The 21,365-nt window shown below is 41.1% G+C and overlaps 1 protein-coding gene across 1 annotated transcript in view; it reads right to left on the bottom strand.

Moving 5' to 3' along the window:
• The window catches only part of LOC120534560 (cAMP-dependent protein kinase type II-beta regulatory subunit-like), an 82,136-nt gene extending 61,029 nt beyond the window's left edge, over positions 1–21,107 (bottom strand). The window contains exon 1 of the mRNA XM_039762155.1: positions 21,080–21,107. Within this exon, the coding sequence (XP_039618089.1) occupies positions 21,080–21,107 (28 nt within the window). The remainder of the gene's footprint in view (positions 1–21,079) is intronic.
• Positions 21,108–21,365: the final 258 nt, after the last annotated feature.

The following is a 21,365-nucleotide window of genomic DNA, read 5'->3' as shown; positions in this document are numbered from 1 at the left end:
TCAGGCAAAATGGGCCAAAAAGAGATTTAACTGACTCTGAAAAGTCAAAAATTGTAAAAGTCTTTCAGAGGGATGCAGCACTTTTGGAATTGCTAAGATATTGGTGTGTGATCACAGAACCATCAAACATTTTGTTGCAAATAGTCAACAGGGTCGCAAGAAACGTGTTGAGAACAAAAGACGCAAATTAGCTGCCAAAGATTTGAGAAGAATCAAACGTGAAGCTACCAGGAACCCATTATCCTCCAGTACTTTCATATTCCAGAGCTGCAACCTACCTGGAGTGCCCAGAAGTACAAGGTGTTCAGTGCTCAAAGACATGGCCAAGGTAAGGAGGGCTGAAACCCAACCACCACTGAACAAGAAACATAAGTTGAAACGTCAAAACTGGGCCAAGAAATATCTGAAGACAGATTTTTTCAAAGGTTTTATGGACCGATGAGATGAGAGTGACTCTTGATGGACCAGATGGATGGACCTGTGGATTAGTAATGGCACAGAGCTCCACTCCAACGTGGAGGTGGGGTACTGGTATGAGCTGGTATATTTTAAAGATGAGCTAGTTGGACCTTTTTGCATTGAAGATGAACTCAAAATCAACTCCCAAACCTACTGCCAGTTTTTCGAAGACACTTTCTTCAAACAGTGATACAGGAAAAAGACCATGATTTTTTATGCAGGCCAGTGCTCCATCACTTGCATCGAAGTTCTCCACTGCGTGGCCAGCCAGTAAAGACCTTAAAGATGAAGGAATAATGACATGGCCCCCCTTCCTCATCTGACCTAAACCCTATCGAGAACTTGTGGGCACTTCTTAAACGCTAGATTTACGGGGGAGAAAAACAATACACCTCTCTGAAGAGTGTCTGGGAGGCTGTAGTCACTGCTCCACAAAAAGCTGATCGTCAACAGATCAAGAAACTGACAGACTCCATGAATGGAAAGGCTTATGACTGTTGTTGGAAAGAAGGGTGGCTATATTGGTCATTGATTGATTGATTGATTTTTTTTGAAATGTCAGAGATGTTTATTTGTAAATTTTGAGGTGTTTGTTTATTATTCTCACTATAACAGATGAAAATAAACAAGTGAGATGGGAAAATTTTCATTTTTCCTTTAGTTGCATAATAAATCTGCACACTAATAGTTGCCTAATAATTGTGCGCACATATGTATTCCCCTGATGATGTTCACACTCACATTTCCGTTGTGAAACGGAATATATATATACTGCCTCAAAGAATTAAAGGAACACTTTTTAATCAGAGTATAGCATAAAGTCAATGAAACTTATGGGATATTAATCTGGTCAGTTAAGTAGCAGAGGGGGTTGTTAATCAGTTTCAGCTGCTGTGGTGTTAATGAAATTAACAACAGATGCATTAGAGGGGCAACAATGAGATGACCCCAAAACAGGAATGGTTTAACAGGTGGAGGCCACTGACATTTTTCCCTCCTCATCTTTTCTGACTGTTTCTTCACTAGTTTTGCATTTGGCTACAGTCAGTGTCACTACTGGTAGCATGAGGCTATACCTGGACCCTACAGAGGTTGCACAGGTAGTCCAACTTCTCCAGGATGGCACATCAATACGTGTCATTGCCAGAAGGTTTGCTGTGTCTCCCTGCACAGTCTCAAGGGCATGGAGGAGATTCTAGGAGACATGCAGTTACTCTAGGAGAGCTGGAGAGGGCCATTGAAGGTCCATAACCCATCAGCAGGACTAGTATCTGCTCCTTTGGGCAAGGAGGAACAGGATGAGCACTGCCAGAGCCCTACAAAATGACCTCCAGCAGGCCACTGGTGTGAATGTCTCTGACCAAACAACCAGAAAGGCTTCATGAGGGTGACCCAAGGGCCCCATGTCCTCTAATGGGCCCTGAGCTCACTGCCCAGCAGCATGCAGCTCGATTGGCATTCACCATAGAATACCAGAATTGGCAGATGCACCACTGGTGCCCTGTGCTTATTTACAGATGAGAGCAGGTTCACCCTGAGCACGTGACAGAAGTGAAAGGGTCTGGAGAAACCATGGAGAACATTATGCTGCCTGTAACATCATTCAGCATGAGCAGTTTGGTGGTGGGTTAATGATTGTCTGGGGAGGCATATCCATGGAGGGTCACACAGACCGCTACAGGCTTGACAAAGGCACCTTGGCTGTCATTAGGTATCAGGATGAAATCCTTGGACCCATTGTCAGACCCTATGCTGGTACAGTGGCTCCTGGTGCACGACAATTCCTGGCCTCATGTGGTGAGAGTATGCTGGCAGTTCCTGGAGGATGAAGGAATTGATACCATTGACTGGCCACCACACTTTCCTGACCTAAATCCAATAGAACACCTCTGGGACATTATGTTTTGGTCCATCCAATGCCACCAGGTTGCACCTCAGACTGTCCAGGAGCTCAGTGATGCCCTGGTCCAGATCTGGGAGGAGATCCCCCACAACACCATCTGTCATCTCATTAGAAGCATGCACCGATGTTGTCAGGCATGTATACAAGAACACAGGGGCCATACAAAGTGCTGCACAATTTTGAGTTGCTGCAATTAAATTTTGGCAAAATGGACTAGCCTGCCACATAATTTTTTCACTCTGATTTTTGGGGCGTCTTTGAATTCAGGGCTCTGTAGGTTGATCATTTTCATTTCCATCAAACGATGTGGCATCCTTTCGTTCCTAACACATTACCTAGTCTATATCAGTATAGATATCCAGGAGGATTTCTGTTTTCCCATTGAGATCTGATGTGTTTTCAAAGTGTTCCTTTAATTTTTTGGAGCAGTTTATATATATATATATATACAGTGCATCCGGAAAGTATTCACAGTGCAACACTTTTTCCACATTTTATTATGTTACAGCCTTATTCCAAAATGGATTAAATTAATTTTTTCCTCAGAATTCTACACACAACACCCCATAATGACAATGTGAAAAAAGTTTACTTGAGGTTTTTGCAAATTTATTAAAAATAAAAAACTGAGAAATCACATGTACATAAGTCTTCACAGCCTTTGCTCAATACTTTGTCGATGCACCTTTGGCAGCAATTACAGCCTCAAGTCTTTTTGAATATGATGCCACAAGCTTGGCACACCTATCCTTGGCCAGTTTTGCCCATTCCTCTTTGCAGCACCTGTCAAGCTCCATCAGGTTGGATGGGAAGCGTCGGTGCACAGCCATTTTAAGATCTCTCCAGAGATGTTCAATCGGATTCAAGTCTGGGCTCTGGCTGGGCCACTCAAGGACATTCACAGAGTTGTCCTGAAGCCACTCCTTTGATATCTTGGCTGTGTGCTTAGGGTCGTTGTCCTGATGAAAGATGAACCGTTGCCCCAGTCTGAGTTCAAGAGCACTCTGGAGCAGGTTTTCATCCAGGATGTCTCTGTACATTGCTGCAGTCATCTTTCCCTTTATCTTGACTAGTCTGCCAGTTCCTGCCGCTGAAAAACATCCCCACAGCATTATGCTGCCACCACCATGCTTCACTGTAGGGATGGTTTTGGCCTGGTGATGAGCGGGCCTGGTTTCCTCCAAACGTGACGCCTGGCATTCATACCAAAAAGTTCAATCTTTGTCTCATCAGACCAGAGAATTTTGTTTCTCATGGTCTGAGAGTCCTTCATGTACCTTTTGGCAAATTCCAGGCGGGGTGCCATGTGCCTTTTACTAAGGAGTGGCTTCCGTCTGGCCACTCTACCATACAGGCCTGATTGGTGGATTGCTGCAGAGATGGCTGTCCTTCTGGAAGGTTCTCCTGTCTCTACAGAGGACCTCTGGAGCTCTGACAGAATGACCATCGGGTTCTTGGTCACCTCCCTGACTAAGGCCCTTCTCCCCCGATCGCTCAGTTTCGATGGTCGGCCAGCTCTAGGAAGAGTCGTGGTGGTTTTGAACTTCTTCCACTTACGGATGATGGAGGGTACTGTGCTCATTGGGACCTTCAAAGCAGCAGAAATTTTTCTGTAACCTTCCCCAGATTTGTGCCTCGAGACAATCCCGTCTCGGAGGTCTACAGACAATTCCTTTGACTTCATGCTTGGTTTGTGCTCTGACATGAACTGTCAACTGTGGGACCTTATATAGACATGTGTGTGCCTTTCCAAATCAGGTCCAATCAACTTAATTTACCACAGGTGGACTCCAATTAAGCTGCAGAAACATCTCAAGGATGATCAGGGGAAACAGGATGCACCTGAGCTCAATTTTGAGCTTCATGGCAAAGGCTGTGAATCTTTTTATCAGCAACGTATTCATTCACATCCTCTGTCTTGTAGTTGAGTTCATTTGTTATTTATGGAATACCCAAAACATCAAACCAGCATTATGATTCCCAAATGTTCCTAGCAGTTGTATGACAGAAATGTATTTCAAAATAACATTTCAAATTATACTTTGACCCTCTAGCCTGCATTGGCATCACAGGCTCCTACCCAAGAAGCCATCACTACTCTTAGAAAATACTACAATTGAGTACCTTATTTTTGATAATTTTCTGTTTGCTAAACAGTGCAGACATCTTATGCTGAAATTTCTTTACTACATCTATACTGTACATTTTTGGGTTGAAGTGTATTTTCTATTCAAAAGCTAAAACACTTCTTTGGTTTAAGTTCGCTACTCTGAGTAAAATGACATGAACCTCATCGTGCCCAGCACTTCTTGGCCTTTTTCAATGTTTCATCTGCTTCCCCTTCAGCTTCAACATGAGATATTGAATTCTTTTTATTTTATAATTATAGGTGACATTAGGTTTTATGTAAATCAGTGTCTACACACAACAATGCTTTACTGATAAAGTTATGCCCATTTTTTTCCAAAGCTGCATTTTAGCTCTACTTGTAATATATTATATATGGACTTGAACAGAAAATATCACTGTATGCAGATGATACCGTATGGTACTGTATATATCAGACCCACAAAATTCTGTGCCAGCAGTCCAAACAGCATTAGCAGATTTTCAAAAGATATCTGGACTCAAAAGCAATTTGAATAAAAATGTACTTTTTCCTGTGAATTCTCTAGCACATAATATCGGATTGAATACATTCACATTTATTTTAGCAGATCATTTTAAATATCTAGGGGTAAACATAACCAATAAATATATAAAGCTCTTTTTCACCAAAATGTTCCTGACTGCATGGAATAAATTAAATAACATGTGACTAGATGGTCTACACTTCATCTTACATCAGCAGAGAGAATCAACATTGTTAAGATGGCCATCATTCCCAAGCTTCTCTTCCTATTTCAAAGCATCCCTATATACATTAACAAATCATTTTTTTTTAAATTAGACTTAATCATAACTTCATTTATTTGGAATCTGAAACATCCATGCATCCAAAGGGTGATTCTACAATGACCTAAGCAGAAGGTGGCATGGCACTACCTAACTTTCAATACTGTAGAACAAATGTAGGAAGCACTTTAAGACATCAAAGCTTTTATCTGTTGCACCTCTACATGACAACCATCTTTTTCCACCCTCTCAAGCATATACAGTATTTAATGTTTGGAAAATGTCTGGGATTAAAACACTTAGAGACTTGAACATAAATAATGTCTTGCATTATACAAACAATTACACTTCAAATTCAACCTCTAATCAACACAATTCCTCCACTACTTTCAAGCTAGTAACTTTGCAAAACAGAATCTGCCCAATTTTCCACACCTCCCACCTTGTTCTATTCCTGAAGAAATACTGATCAGTGTTGAACACTCAGATAGCACCTCTACAAAGTACATTGGGGAAAGGATCTTTTTCACAAGTGGAAGGCAGCCATGCACAGAATACACTCCATATGTGCAAAGCATTCAATCATTCAACTTAACGAGCACATTTATCTCATTTAATTGTTAAAAATGTTTCCAGGACATGATTCAACATGTGAATATTGTAATTTTTGGACAATAATCTTTAAACGCCTTTCAGACAGACTTGGTGTCACACTCCCTCCTAAACCATTAATAGCTGTGTTTGGTGTACTCCCAGATGGACTTAAAGTGGAGAAGGACAAACAAACTGTAATTGCCTTTACTTCACTATCAGCAAGTATACTTATCTTGCTCAACTGTTAGAAACCTAACCCACCACTTTAAAGTCTGTGGGTAACTGATGTCATATCTTCTTCTTCTTTCGGCTGCTCCCGTTAGGGGTTGCCGCAGCGGATCATCTTCTTCCATATCTTTCTGTCCTCTGCATCTTGTTCTGTTACACCCATCACCTGCATGTCCTCTCTCACCACATCCATAAACCTTTTCCCAGGCCTTCCTCTTTTCCTCTTCCCTGGCAGCTCTATCCTTAGCATCCTTCTCCCAATATACCCAGCATCTCTCCTCTGCACATGTCCAAACCAACGCAATCTCATCTCTCTGACTTTGTGTCCCAATAGTCCAATTTGAGCTGACCCTCTAATGTACTCATTTCTAATCCTCTCCATCCTCGTCACACCCAATGCAGATCTTAGCATCTTTAACTCTGCTACCTCCAGCTCTGTCTCCTGCTTTCTGGTCAGTGCCAACGTCTCCAGCCCATATAACATAGCTGGTCTCACTACTGTCCTGTAGACCTTCCCTTTCACTCTTGCTGATACCCGTCTGTCGCAAATTACTCCTGACACTGTTCTTCACCCATTCCACCCTGCCTGCACTCTCTTCTTCACCTCTCTTCCACAATCCCCATTACTCTGTGCTGTTGATCCCAAGTATTTTAACTCATCCACCTTCGCCAACTCTACTCCCTGCATCTTCACCATTCCACTGATCTCCCTCTCATTTACACACGTATTCTGTCTTGTTCCTACTAACCTTTATTCCTCTCCTCTCTAGAATATATCTCCACCTCTTCAGGGTCTCTTCAACCTGCTCCCTACTATCTCTACAGATCACAACGTCATCAGCAAACATCATAGTCCACGGGGACTCCTGTCTAATCTCGTCTGTCAACCTGTCCATCACCACTGCAAATAAGAAAAGGCTCAGAGCTGATCCCTGATGTAATCCCACCTCCACGTTGAATGCATCTGTCACTCCACACCTCACCACAGTCACACTACCATCGTACATATCTTGTATAACTGTTACGTACTTCTCTGCCACTCCTGACTTCCGCATACAATACCACAACTCCTCTCGAGGCACCCTGTCATATGCTTTCTCCAGGTCCACAAAGACGCAATGCAGCTCCTTCTGGCCTTCTCTAAACTACTCCATCAACATCCTCAGAGCAAACATTGCATCTGTGGTGCTCTTTCTTGGCATGAAACCATACTGCTGCTCACTAATCATCACCTCACTTCTTAACCTAGCTTCCACTACTCTTTCCCATAACTTCATGCTGTGGCTCATCAAGTGTCCAAACTCTCATACAACTCATGATACGCTTTTTCTTTAGCCTTCGCCACCTCTCTCTTCACCTTGCGCCTTATCTCCTTGTACTCTTATCTACTCTCTGCATCTCTCTGACTATCCCACTTCTTCGTTGCCTTCCTCTTCCTCTGTATACTCTCCTGTACTTCCTCATTCCACCACCAGGTTTCCTTTTCCTCCTTCCTCTGTCCAGATGTCGCATCAAGCACCTTTCTTGCTGTCACCCTTACTACATCTGCTGTAGTTTCCCAACTGTCTGGTAATTCTTCACTGCCACCCAGTGCCTGTCTCACCTTCTCCCTAAACTCAAACTTGCAGTCTTCCTTTTTCAAATTCCACCATTTGATCCTTGGCTCTGCCCTCACTCTCTTCCTCTTCTTGATCTCCAACATCATCCTACAGACCACCATCCTATGCTGATTTACTACACTTTCCCCTGCCACTACTTTGTAGTCTTCAATGTGGTGCCTTTGAGGCTATGGATCTGGACTGGCTTTCGGAAGGTTGCCAGTTTGAATCCCGTAAATGCCAAAAGGGACTCTGCTCTGTTGGGGCCTTGAGCAAGGCCATTAACCTGCAATTGCTGAGCGCTTTGAGTAGTGAGAAAAGCACTATGTAAATGCAAAGAATTATTATTATTATTCAATATCCTTCAGATTGACTCTTCTGCATAGGATGTAATCTACCTGTGTGCATGTTCCTCCACTCTTGTATGTAACCCTATGTTCCTCGCTCTTCTTAAAATACATATTCACTACAGCCATGTCCATCCTTTTGGCAAAATCCACTATCCTCTGACCTTCTTCATTCCTCTCCTTGACACCATAGCTACCCATCACCTCCTCGTCTCCTCTGTTCCCTTCACCAACATGCCCATGGAAATCTGCTCCAATCACCACTTTCTGCCATATACTATTTGAAATTGGAAAAAATCTAATTTTCATTTACTACATCTGCTGTAGTTTCCCAACTGTCTGGTAACTCTCCACTGCCACCCAGTGCCTGTCTCACCTTCTCCCTAAACTTAAACTTGCAGTCTTCTTTTTTCAAATTCCACCATTTGATCCTTGGCTCTGCCCTCACTCTCTTCCTCTTCTTGATCTCCAACATCATCCTACAGACCACCATCCTATGCTGATTTACTACACTTTCCCTGCCACTACTTTGTAGTCATCAATGTGGTGCCTTTGAGGCTATGGATCTGGACTGGCTTTCGGAAGGTTGCCAGTTTGAATCCCGTAAATGCCAAAGGGACTCTGCTCTGTTGGGGCCTTGAGCAAGGCCCTTAACCTGCAATTGCTGAGCGCTTTGAGTAGTGAGAAAAGCACTATGTAAATGCAAAGAATTATTATTATTATTCAATATTATTATTATTCAATATCCTTCAGATTGACTCTTCTGCATAGGATGTAATCTACCTGTGTGCATGTTCCTCCACTCTTGTATGTAACCCTATGTTCCTCGCTCTTCTTAAAATACATATTCACTACAGCCATGTCCATCCTTTTGGCAAAATCCACTATCCTCTGACCTTCTTCATTCCTCTCCTTGACACCATACCTACCCATCACCTCCTCGTCTCCTCTGTTCCCTTCACCAACATGCCCATTGAAATCTGCTCCAATCACCACTTTCTGCCATATACTATTTGAAATTGGAAAAATCTAATTTTCAATTAGAAATTTTTTTCGAAACTTTTTAAAAACATGGCAGGATCTAATCAATAACATTCTAGAATAAGCTTCCACTTCAGGGAAAAGGATACCCTTCCTTTCTTGTTTCTTTTTATAGAGTAGCTCTGAACGCTGGCTCTTCTCTCTTTCTCTTTGGTGGGGGGTTGAATTTTGCTTTTTTTTTGCTTTCTTAGTTGTATGGAATGTTATCTGCTTCTAATTAAAATTAAAATCAATCAATAAATACATAGATTATATATGTATAGAAATATCATATTCTTAATGGATTTGCTATCATAATTCATCTATACTTTTGCCTGCCTTCACTTCCAGTTTTTCTGTGGCGGTGTAACCTGATCAAAGTACTGCGCAGCTGCCTGTGATGTTGGAATGAAAGTGGATACTGCAGCTGTCGACAAGACTCACTGCTCTGAATGCTCTAAGGCAAAGGACAAAATATCAACTAAAAATACTCCTGGGAGCCTAAAAATGAAAGAAGCAAGCCACCTCACAAGAGCCAAAGACATTTGTTATCAGTATTATCACTTTAAAAAATACTTTGGCCTTTAAGTGGTCATGCATCTTCATAAGTAAGATTCCTGATCAAATTCAAGATGTGAATCAGGGCTGCTTGATTTGTTGCAGTCCAAATAAGCCAAAACTTGGAGTCTGATAGAATTATTTTTAAACATTTCTCTCATCTGTTTATTTCTTTTTATATAATAATGTAAGGAGCCATAGAACACTGTCTAGAGAAAATTCAAGATGTGATACGAATTCCCAGATGTGTTCATGGTTCGGCTAGCCTGGTGCTTGAATCTGTCACTGACAATATCATGTCCTGTCTTTTATGAGATCAGGTGACAAGGCCAGGAGTTATTTGGAAGGCAAAGTAGAGGTGGCAAGTGACACAGTGAACATTATAAAGAGAATGGGAATTGGAATGGCTTACTATCAGCTGGTCACAATAATAAACATAGCATGTCAGACAAAACAGAAATGAACAGACAATAAAGTAACAGGAACAGTCTGACCAGCAGTGCTGCCTGTGGCACGGTATAAAATAATGTGTCTAACTTTGATTTGAATAACAAGACAAATGGGACACCCTTGATCTTAGCAGGTACATTATGCAGGGAGAATTAAATAGGTTTGCTTCACGGGTCCTCCCTGCATGGAGTTTGCATGTTCTCCCTGTGTGTGTGGGATTCCTCTGGGTACTCCTGTTTCCTCCCACAGTCCAAAGACATGCAGGTTAGGTGCATTGGCGATTTTAAATTGTCCCTAGTGTGGGCTTGGTGTGTGGGTATATGTGTGCCCTGTGGTGGGCTGGCGCCCTGCCTGGGGTTTGTTTCCTGCCTTGCGCCCTGTTTTGGATGGAATTAAATAGGCTCTTACACATCACAGCATTTAGCTAGCCAACAAACATTGCCAAACACCAGAGAAAACAGTACTTAGAAGTGGTGCTGTTGGTTGACGGATCACAATATTTATTTATGGCTATCTTGTTTAACGACTGCAAATGGCCGAACACCATTTGGCTGAATGGGGTCACAATTGCAAGTTTTTCTGATGTAACTAGAACTGCTTTCTGGCTATTTTTGGTAGCCTCAAATATTGCAAAGTATGGAAAGACTTAGGAGACTTGTATCTGGTCTAAAACTCTGTGTAGTTATGCAGGTCTTTTTCGGACACGATCTGTCCCTAGTAGACCTTGAATAGAGATTTCAGTCAGCTTTATTACTTGTGTCCATCTGGTTTCTTGGCATAAACTCTTTTGGACAGAGGACCTTCTTGATTTTTATTTCAGATTAGTCATTTCAATTAAATAATCTGCTGGTTCTAATCGACAGACGGAACAAAAATATTTAACCTGCCTCTCCCCCTCAAATTATTGGTTAAGAGTCCTATCTTTAATTAAAATACTCATTCCCATGTGACTTGCATTTCCTGTTTATGATGAACACTGATTGTTCCAGAAGTATCCATATAACAATATTTTAGCAAAAGCTGCAAGTGTTTTTCTTGTTTTAAGAAAATGACTGGATAGCTGACATGTAGATTATGCAACACAAGTAACGTGAGGTTTGGCTTGCAAAGGCCCAAACTGGAGCCTAGGCTTTAAAAGCTCACAAATACTCTAAATGACCTTTAAGGGAGAGGATAACCATAAATGTCTGGCTTGAAGTGACACATCTATGTATCACTGGCAAAGAGGCATGTTAAGTGACTTGCTCAGTGTTACAGTATGTTTCAGACAGGGTTCGTCCCCAGCATTATGTTGAAATTCCTTTTTTGTTTGTCTTTTTTGTTCGTTTTATCCTTCGAATAGTATTGTGTATGTGTATACTGTTATTTATGTTTATTATTTGTAAAATTATGTACTTTTTGTCAATTGTGATTACTATTTAGTTTCCATTGTGCCCTTTTCTTTGGGCTTTGTGAGTGGTTCCCCAAGAGGTGGGGCCATCTGTCTATCATTAAGAGATTGCTCCTAGACCTATAAAAGCTGATGGGAAATGCAGTCCTCTTCTGGGAGCGTGTCTAGCTGCAAAGCATCAGAGCAGTGTTGAAGAGCAGTCAAACAAGGAGACAGCAGGTTTGATCAGGAAGACACCAGTGGTCCTTTTAAGAGCCAACTATCATCAGCTTTCTCCGAGTGCTAAGATCATTTCTCTGTCTCTTGCACCCCAGAGTCATAACAATATATAAATGGATTGTTGCAAGAATGAGAAAGGCTCACTTTTGAACAAACCAAATGTCTGTAAAAGACCACTGTCTACAATACAAATGAAAGCAACAAGGGGCTACTGAAGCACTAAGTGCCTTTACAACTTGCTACTCAAATACACTTCTACAGGAGGGTTGCCAATTCAGATACCTCCTGGAATTTCCCTCATGCCCAACTTTGAGAAACATCAAGTTGTACGACAAGTTCCAGACATTTTCACTGATTTTTTTTTTAATTAAAGTACTGTGATTTTATTTTTTTTTACCTAAAGCACTTGGAAATGTATCATAAAACTTAAAAGATGACTTGATTGTTTTTTTTATGTCATAGCTTTGTGCCTGTCTTAAACCCAGGTACCCCATGCATTAATTCGACCCTGAGTGTATATTTGCTGACACATGTAGAAGTTTGATACAACAGAGAGCTTTAGTAAATCCAGCCAGCGCCCCTGAATTGGATTAGGCGGGTATGAAATTGGATGGACACATAAATCATTTTTAGTAGCCATTAATGACAGGTGCAGCGTTTGACTAGTACAGGACAAAAATCTGTTCACTAAAAAGTGATTATTTCTACAATGTGTTTTTGTTGATTTAGCAGCTGGGGAACCTTTTTAAATTAAATTGAGGCTTGCTTGTCCTGCAGATAAATCGGCTTAGGGCTGACCGGTGTGTTTCAAATATACTTTCACACTGTTTTTCAGCTTTTCTTCTGCTCTGAGCTGCTTTCCAACTATTTCCCCAACTCTTTAAGCTTCTGAAGGGTGATGACTTTGTAAAAGAAATTTGTAATGCAGCTGAAATAACATAAAACTCACTTGCATACACACTTGAAAAGTTTAGAGACAATTAGATTGGTGTTTTTATTTGACATTATAGGAAAGGTACTTGACTACTTTATTAGGTGAATATATAACATTTTGTATGTTCCAGTTTGAATGAATTTTTATTACAGGTATATATCCCTGCTGCAATGGATTCCATACCGGTGTCAGCTGTGATGGTAAACTAGTCTTTTTTTACAGGGTGGTCTGGTGCACACTTCCACAATCACAGTTGCACGATATCTAGCCATGTACCCATTCTGGTGCCAGTCCCTGCAGTATCAGGCACAATCCAGCTACCAGCCTTAGATGAGGTGCCAGTTCATACAAATGTTCACTCACACCAGGCCAGTTTAATTACATCAGTAAATCCAATGTGCACATCTACAAGATATGGAAGGAAACCAGAATGGCAAGCTTCACACAGACTGTAAGCTCACTACAGCAAATCCAAATCATATTATGAGATATCATCTACTGTTAAATTCTACTATGTACTTCTAAAATTTTTATTTGTATACTGTATTAAGGATTTGTTCTGTTCTGTGTATTGTATTGTATTGTATTGTATTGACCCGCCTTCTTTTGACACCAACTGCACGCCCAACCTACCTGGAAAGGGGTCTCTCTTTGAACTGCCTTTCCCAAGGTTTCTTCCATTTTTTCCCTCCTGGGGTTTTTTTGTGAGTTTTTCCTTGTCTTCTTAAAGAGTCAAGGCTGGGGGCCTGTCAAGATGCTGGGCCTGTTAAAGCCCATTGCGGCACTCCTTGTGTGATTTTGGGCTATACAAAAATAAATTGTATTGTATTGTATTGTACAGCACATGTGCCAGGGCTCCACAGGCTTATCCAATATACAGTACTATTACTGAACAACTTCATTTTAAAATGTCTTTGAACTGAAGGAAGACATCTGTGTCCCGCAACTCCACATATGAATTAATTTGTTGTGCAGTGAGATGATGCGACATAGTATGAGTTTTGGTCATCCACAAATATAAAATAGCTCCTTCTCTATCCAAACATGGCAAAGCTTTGCAGTACATTGCTTTAGAATAACTACTTTTGTATAACAGGTGAAGCTCAGTGGTGCAGCGTGCATGATATTTGACTCCTATCTTGTGCCTGATACCAGGAGAACAGCATCAGCAACCCCATAACTGAATTACATGGGCTCAGTAAATTGATGGGTGAGTGAATAGTTTTCTTTATATCATTTCATAATCTAGACATCTGGAGGTCTTCCGTACTACTTACTCATTTTACCTGGCAGTACACTGGTTCTGCTCTGTTGACTACTCCTCCCTGTTAGGAATCACAAACCTTGCAAACATTTAGAGGAACTCCAGTTATTTGTACCCATGATCTTATTCTTTCAAACACTTCTTGATGCATATGCCTACTGGTAAAACACAGAGACACCAACAAAGTGAGACCTTACTCTGTATACTTATCTTCTACTTCACCACCAAATTCTGATACAATTCAAACAGTAGTGCCTTTGTCAAATCATTGGTACCAGAAAATATTTAAATCCATCACTTTGGATACCTACAGCCATCCATGACATTTAAAAAGAGCAAGCAAGTGACCCAGTAATCAGATTTTAAAAAGTGATGATTTTCAACCCCAATGGTTCAAACATTGTTGGAAGCTGCTGATTTAGGTGATTGAAAAGAGGATGAGGATTGTGATCCCTTAAAAGACTGGTGAACCACTTTTACAGAAAGGGGACTACCAACCAGTTTGGCAGTTCCGGGTGTTACTCAAGATACCCCGACATCATGAGTGAATTCAATATTTTATGTTTTACAAGAAATTTAATTTTCTAATTCTTGTAGCTCAGTGGCACCAACTGTCACATCAAGATCCCAAGAAGGGAAACAGAATAGGGGAGGGTTAATAATGATGTATAAGTATTGTATTACTTATATTTCTATGCAATTGACCAACAAAAAAAAAATACAGTGTGCACAGCTAATCAGCAGCTCTAGTCAGGGTATGCTACACTAAAGTTGGGAGTCTTCAGCTGACACAATAAGAAGCATCTCATATATAAGCAAACAGATTTGGGGTCTGGTAGCTAAACGCTGAACCTCCCACTCTTATTTTGTTAATTCTTTTAATTTTTAGTAGGCAGGCATCTTTATAGTTTTATGTTTTGTAAGCAATGGAAACTTTAGATAGGTAAGTAGGGCCTTGGCCATTTAAAGCTTTATACAGTAAATTAAAAGCAGGATTTTGAAATTAGCCCTGTATTAATTGGTAGCCAATATAATGAGTTAAGAGAAAGAGTTATGCATTTGTAAATTCTTGTTCTTGTAATAATTCTTTCAGCAGCATTTTGAATTAACGAAAAGCTGCGTCAAGAGGGTTTGAACAACCAGTGTCAAGAAAAGCCAAGCAAAATGACACCTTTTATTGGCTAACTAAAAAGATTACATATGCAAGCTTTTGAGGCAACTCAGGCCCCTTCTTCAGGCAAGATGTAATGATGATAACCAGGTTGGTGAGCATGCACTGGTACAGTGCGTTGCTGCACCCACCACATGATGAAACAGCTCAGGATCCCGGTTGTCAACCCCCCAGACAGACATGCGGTCCAGTCCCACCCTTCGGAAGTTCCAGGTGTTACGTGGGTGACCCCTTGGCCTGGTCCAGCCATTCGGGTCCTCAACAATGAGGATCCTGCGAGCCAGATCACCCTTGGGGAATCATGCCATATGGCCATAGTGCCGTAACTGACGCTCCCTCACAATGCAGGTAATGTGCCTCATTCGGGACTCCATGAGCAACCGCTCATTCGACACAAAGTCAAACCAATGGTATCTTTTCCGGAGAGACACAGTACCAAGGAGTTCAGTTCGTTTCAGGTCACTGGATAGCATCCATATCTCGCAAACATGTAGCAAGACAGGAAGCACCAGGACTCTAAAGACTTGGACCTTCGTCCTTTTGCATAGATATCAGGACGCCACACACTCTTTCCAGCGACCTCATGACCCCACCCATGCTCTCCCAATTTGTCTACTCTCTACTGCACAGCAGCATTTGGATCCCAGTAGCCCATCCCATTAGAAATAAAGGCATGAATTCATTTCTCAGTGTCCTCCAGTTTAGAAGCTATGTTCCTTTTCCAGTATTTTTATTTTGGAAAAAAAGAGGTGTTACATAGTCATCTAATGTGTGTTTTAAAAGATTAAGTAAAAGTAATGTATAGACCAACTGAGTTAAAAGGTGACCAAATATTGTTGCAGTCTGTATTATTCCACTAATAAACAACATTTCTACTTTTTTCTGGATTCAAAGACCAGTAGTTATCTTCCATTCTTTTTCTAATTCACTAATAAAACTAATTAATTATATCATAGGTCAAATGTTGCTTAGTCAGAAAGAAAAGTATACCTGTGTATCTTTTGCATACAAGTGGAAATGAATGTAATATTTTCTAATGGCAACAGTGCCAGTTAGCGATGAACGTCTGCTCGGAGTGGGTGCTGTCAGAAAAGCCATTGTTGCTTTTCACTAGTGTGGGATCTAAGGGACAGGTAGTAAGTTTCATTTTAGAATTTAAAGTTATGACTTCCTACTCTAAAAATCACTAAGGAGGTACGCACAAAGGAGACCCAATTTGACACTGCAATATTTATTTTGATGCTGAGATCTTCTATCCATCCATCCATTATCCAACCTGCTATATCCTAACTATAGGGTCAAGGGGGTCTGCTGAAGCCAATCCCAGCCAACACAGGGTTCAAGGCAGGAAACAAACCCCGGGCAGGGCACCAGCCCATTGCAGGCCACACACACACCAAGGACAATTAGAATCGCCAGTGCACCTAACCTGCATGTCTTTGGACTGTGGGAGGAAACCAGAGTACCTGGAGGGTACCCGCAGACACGGGGAGAACATGCAAACTCCACACAGGGAGGACCCAGGAAGCAAACCCAGGTCTCCTAACTGTGAGGCAGTAGTGCTACCCACTGCGCCACCGCGCCACCGCGCCACCCTCTGGGATCTTTTACTGTCAATTTTATCAATAAAGAAGTTCATAAACCTGCCCTGCTAATGTCTGTACGTACTTTGCATGGCTGTTTAAAATTCCCATTTGTTAGATTAGTAACTGCTTTAAAAAGTACAGAAGGATTATTTCTGCTGTCATTTATTAATCTGGAATTTTTGTTTAATACTTTTAACGCTGTCTTTCCTGGCAGTTCAGGAGGCCTGTAACTTTGTTGGTCTCCAACCTAAGCTCTTGTTTTCATTAATCCAATTTAACATTGCGAGTGTACTCTTTAATTCAGTATATGAAATTTGCACCTTCAAGCTGTTTAATGGCAAAGTGTAGCATATATAGTAATCACGTAAACATCTTTTTATCTTAGTACATACTGTACAATTTTGTATGATGTTTTGGTCATCTGTAATGTACACACAAAATGAATTTCTAATAAAGTGAATAGGTTTTAGGTGTTTCTCAGTGTGTAAATGGTGAATCGAAGGAATTAAAGTTTCTTTTACGTCACTAATATCATCTTGGGTGATGGCCAACTTAGTCTTCCTAAGCCATCTAATAGTCTGCAGGGACTGTATTGGGGCCTCACCAAACTCCTTCTTCACCTGAGACTTTATTTCAGCCACCTTGACAGCTTCTGCTTTCTTACTCTGTTAGCATTTCAGTCTAATCCAGAGACTCACTTACTAAAATTAAAGAATGAGGCTTTCCATGCAACCAGACAATTTCCGCAATGCTAATGTTAACATGCAATTCCTAGGCATGCTGCCATGACAGACACCATCCATCTTTTTAACTCTTGCTCCTTATACTTGCCTCCAGGTTCAAGCTGAAATGTACAGTTATGTGTACATAGTACAAAACAAAAATTACTTATGATCTCGCTGAACAGCTGACAATAATACAATACTAACAAAAGAAGCAGAGACAAAAAGTATGCATAACATAACATGTATATACAATGGAAAATAGGTAAAAGGTTAATTCCACACTGAAAAGGAAAATTTTAAGGTCACAATGTTTAGTATCTGCGGTGGCTGGCGTCCTGCCCGGGGTTTGTTTCCTGCCTTGCTCTTAGTGTTGGCTGGGATTGGCTCCAGCAGACCCCCCGTGACCCTGTAGTTAGGATATAGTGGGTTGGATAATGGATGGATGGATGGATGTTTAGTATTCATCAGGAGTGCAAATGAAAAAGAATGAAAAGTTAACATAAAAGAGAGAAAAGGGAACAAAGCGAAGGCAGATGAAAGGAAAAAAGGTGAGAGTAAGTGAGAAAACTCTGCCATTAGGGTGGATGAAGGGAAAGACTAAAAAGTTAGTTAGTCAGGAAAACTTGGAAAAATTTTACACCTACTGCTTAGAAATATGTGATCCCAGGCTGAGAATGAACTTGGCTTCTTCTGATTTTCTTTGAAAAGTGACTTTGAAGCCCTTTAAAGGAACACGAACAGAAAGACCATTGTGGCAATGATCAAGAGATGTGAAGTGTTCTACAATAGGATTTGACAGGTCATTAATTTTAACGGCTCAAACGTGCTCCTTGAAACAGTCTGCTAGTCAATCTCTGTTTCATCTGTGTATGGTAAATGGCTGGCCACTTCCTACAAGAAATGCAATGTAAAAGATGTTTAGAGTCGCCAGAGGTCTAATGTTTAATATTGAAGTTAGCAGAGGGACCGGGCACAAGAGAATTTTATATATACAATTACACACAATAAGTACTGCACAACTGAGATTTTAAACAGCCTCCATTTTGACTGCTTGTTCCTGACCTCCACAGAGATGTTGGACAAGTTAGTGAGGTGAATGCTGAGCTTATTCCAAACAAAAGGATGCTAGGCATCTTTATAGACATTTGGCAACAAGAGGTGATTTGATTTGTTACTTACATACAGTAAGTGTGATCGGCTACTTGGCAATACCATTCAATAATAATAATGTTGTGGTTAGTCAGTCATTTCCCAACCTACTATATCCTAACACAGGGGTCTGCTGGAGCCAATCCCAGCCAACACAGGGCTCAAGGCAGGAACAAATCCCAGGCTGGGCACACCCACACGACAATTTAGGATCGCCAATGCACACTAACCTGCACGCCTTTGGACTGTGGGAGAAAACCCATGAAGACATGGGGAGAACATGCAAACTCCACGCAGGGAGGACCGGGAAGCGAACCTGGGTCTCCTAACTGCGAGGCAGCACCGCTACCACTGTGCCACTGTGCGGCCCTGTTGCGGTCAGTGATCAGTTTAATTAAAATGTGAAAATAACATTTATAAAAATAAATATTAGCTCTTTGGGTTTCTTTAATTGATAAGAAATTATCATGCAGTACACAAATGTGCAATCAGCATATTTAAAGTTTGGTAACATTCAGAAATGTGGTTTAAGAGATGTTTTCTACATTCACAGTTGTCAGTTTAATTAAGTATGAGTAACAGAACTAATTTAAACCATTCAGTAAATTTAAATGGAAATTTTACATGTAACTGAATTAAGTTCCTCCAACAAATAATTTGTTGGGTGCATAATGGGAGGTCTGAAACAAGAAGACAGAGCTTACGAGAAGGATCTGGAAGTCACAGTGGACTTGTCACTATGAACATCAAGACGGTGCATAGAAATGATCAAGAAGGCTAGTGAGAAAAGTGCTATATAAAGAATTATTATTATTATAATATGATGATAGGTTATACATCACAATGTGCAAAGGACAATTCAAGGGAGATTATGATTAAGATATAACACTATAGTATAGTGAGACATCACCAGGACTACTGTTTTGGTTTCCATACCACCAAAAAAAAGTTAGAAGCATTACAGAAAGTCCAGAGAAGAGGGGCTAGGCTGATTCTGAGATTGACAGGTATCACGACCCTGTAGTTAGGATATAGCGGTTTGGATAATGGATGGATGGATATAGATAGATAGATAGAGATTAATAGATAGATATATGTATCGCACACACACACTGCGGTGGGCTGGCACCTTGCCTGGGGTTTGTTTCCTGCCTTGCGCCCTGTGTTAGCTGGGATTGGCTCCAGCAGACCCCCGTGACCCTGTAGTTATGATATAGCGGGTTGGATAATGGATGGATGGAATTAGTACAGTGCTGTTACTTTAAAATATATTCCTCAACTGGAACATTGGGACATGCTGGAAAATGTTAGAAAGTTTTATTTTCATGCAAAGAACCATAAATACTGTATATGGAATAAATTGCATTGTAACATGGTAGAGGATGATAATTTAGGGTTTTTAAAATCTTGACTTGATGTTATTTGGGAGAATTTAGCTGAATTGATGGCCTGTCCTCATCAAGACTGTTCTAATGTTCAACTGTATGTGTGCATCACATATTTGTTATAGAGAAGGAAAGCCTAGTACAGAAGTTCCAGAACAACTGACAGCATGGTTTTGGTTGAAACAAGCTGCTTTGACTAATCACACTTCTGCATGTGCTTTCTCAACCTGCCATTCACATTTGCTTAGCAGATGTTTTATTCCAAAGTGACTTACAAAAAGGTCAACATAATCAAATAAATAGTCTGGGGGACAGTTTTGGACCAAATGTCTGCAGGACAAGGTTATAAAATTGAGCTTAGAGAAAAATGCAAGTTTACACTTCCTTAGTTACAAGAACTTAATAAAGCTGTTAGCAATTAGACTGAAATTCACAAGCATGAGTTGCAGATCATTCCACCAGTCGGGCGCTACACATAAAAAGAGTATGGATTGAGATTTGATGCCATGCAGACAGAGGCGGCCGTCGGGGTGTGCGGGGTCTAAGGCCGGCCAACTCCACGCGGGCCGGTTACTCAAACGCTGTTACCGGTATGTGTGGACTGTATAAACTTAAGTTCGAATTTAATAAAAATAACGTTAACATACACCTGATTTTCTCATTACAGTATTCAGCTAAATGTATGCAAGATAACACGCGGACTTTATCAAAATATAACGAGAATTAAACTTGACAAATCCGCTCTAACAAGATAAGCAGACCTCAAAAGCGGGGCCCCCTCTTTGGTGGGGCCTGGGCCGGTGGCCCCACTTGCCACCGCCAAACGCCGCTCTTGCATGCAGAGGTGGCACCTATGAGATCACCGCAGTGTCCAGATACTACACAGTCAGTAGGTGGTGCCTCTTTGTGAATAGCGAATAATAAGAATAGTGTGCACGCACCAATAATAATCAAAGTCTTCTCTCTTTCTCTCCAAGTTTTACTAAGTCGACTTGTCCTTCCCACATTCAAGTACTTGTTCTCTGGCTCCTTTACTATGCCAAAATTAATTTGGGGAACCCTATCATAGTTAAACGCCCGATTAATAAGGAGACAACCCTAATATACAAGCCTGGTTCCAAAGAGACCTGTGTTTATCTCTAATAATTTTTACAGTCCTTCAAAAGCCCCGGTTACTTTCTTTTAAGTTTCAAGTGCCACTTACCATTACTATTTGTGCGGCCAGTGCCCATTACCGGGTTGGCACTGCACTGGACCCCATCTTTGCACACAAGGACGCTCTTCTAATATTCATACAGAAACTGACACATCTAGCATAGACAATAGTTTAAGATCCGTGCGAGTATACTGTAAAACAGAACTAGAATACTAGAGCTGGGCAACGTGTGAGGACGACAATGTCAAACGCGTCTAGTATGAAATCGACAATCAATATTCTGTCGGCTCTCGCTACTCCTGAGCGCACTTCCCAGCCGCAGCGCTGCCGCGGT

The sequence above is a fragment of the Polypterus senegalus genome, chromosome 8, assembly GCF_016835505.1.
Source record: "Polypterus senegalus isolate Bchr_013 chromosome 8, ASM1683550v1, whole genome shotgun sequence".
Lineage (NCBI taxonomy): Eukaryota > Metazoa > Chordata > Cladistia > Polypteriformes > Polypteridae > Polypterus > Polypterus senegalus.
The sequence above is the reverse complement of the archived record's forward strand: the minus strand, read 5'-3'. Positions and strand labels throughout refer to the sequence as shown.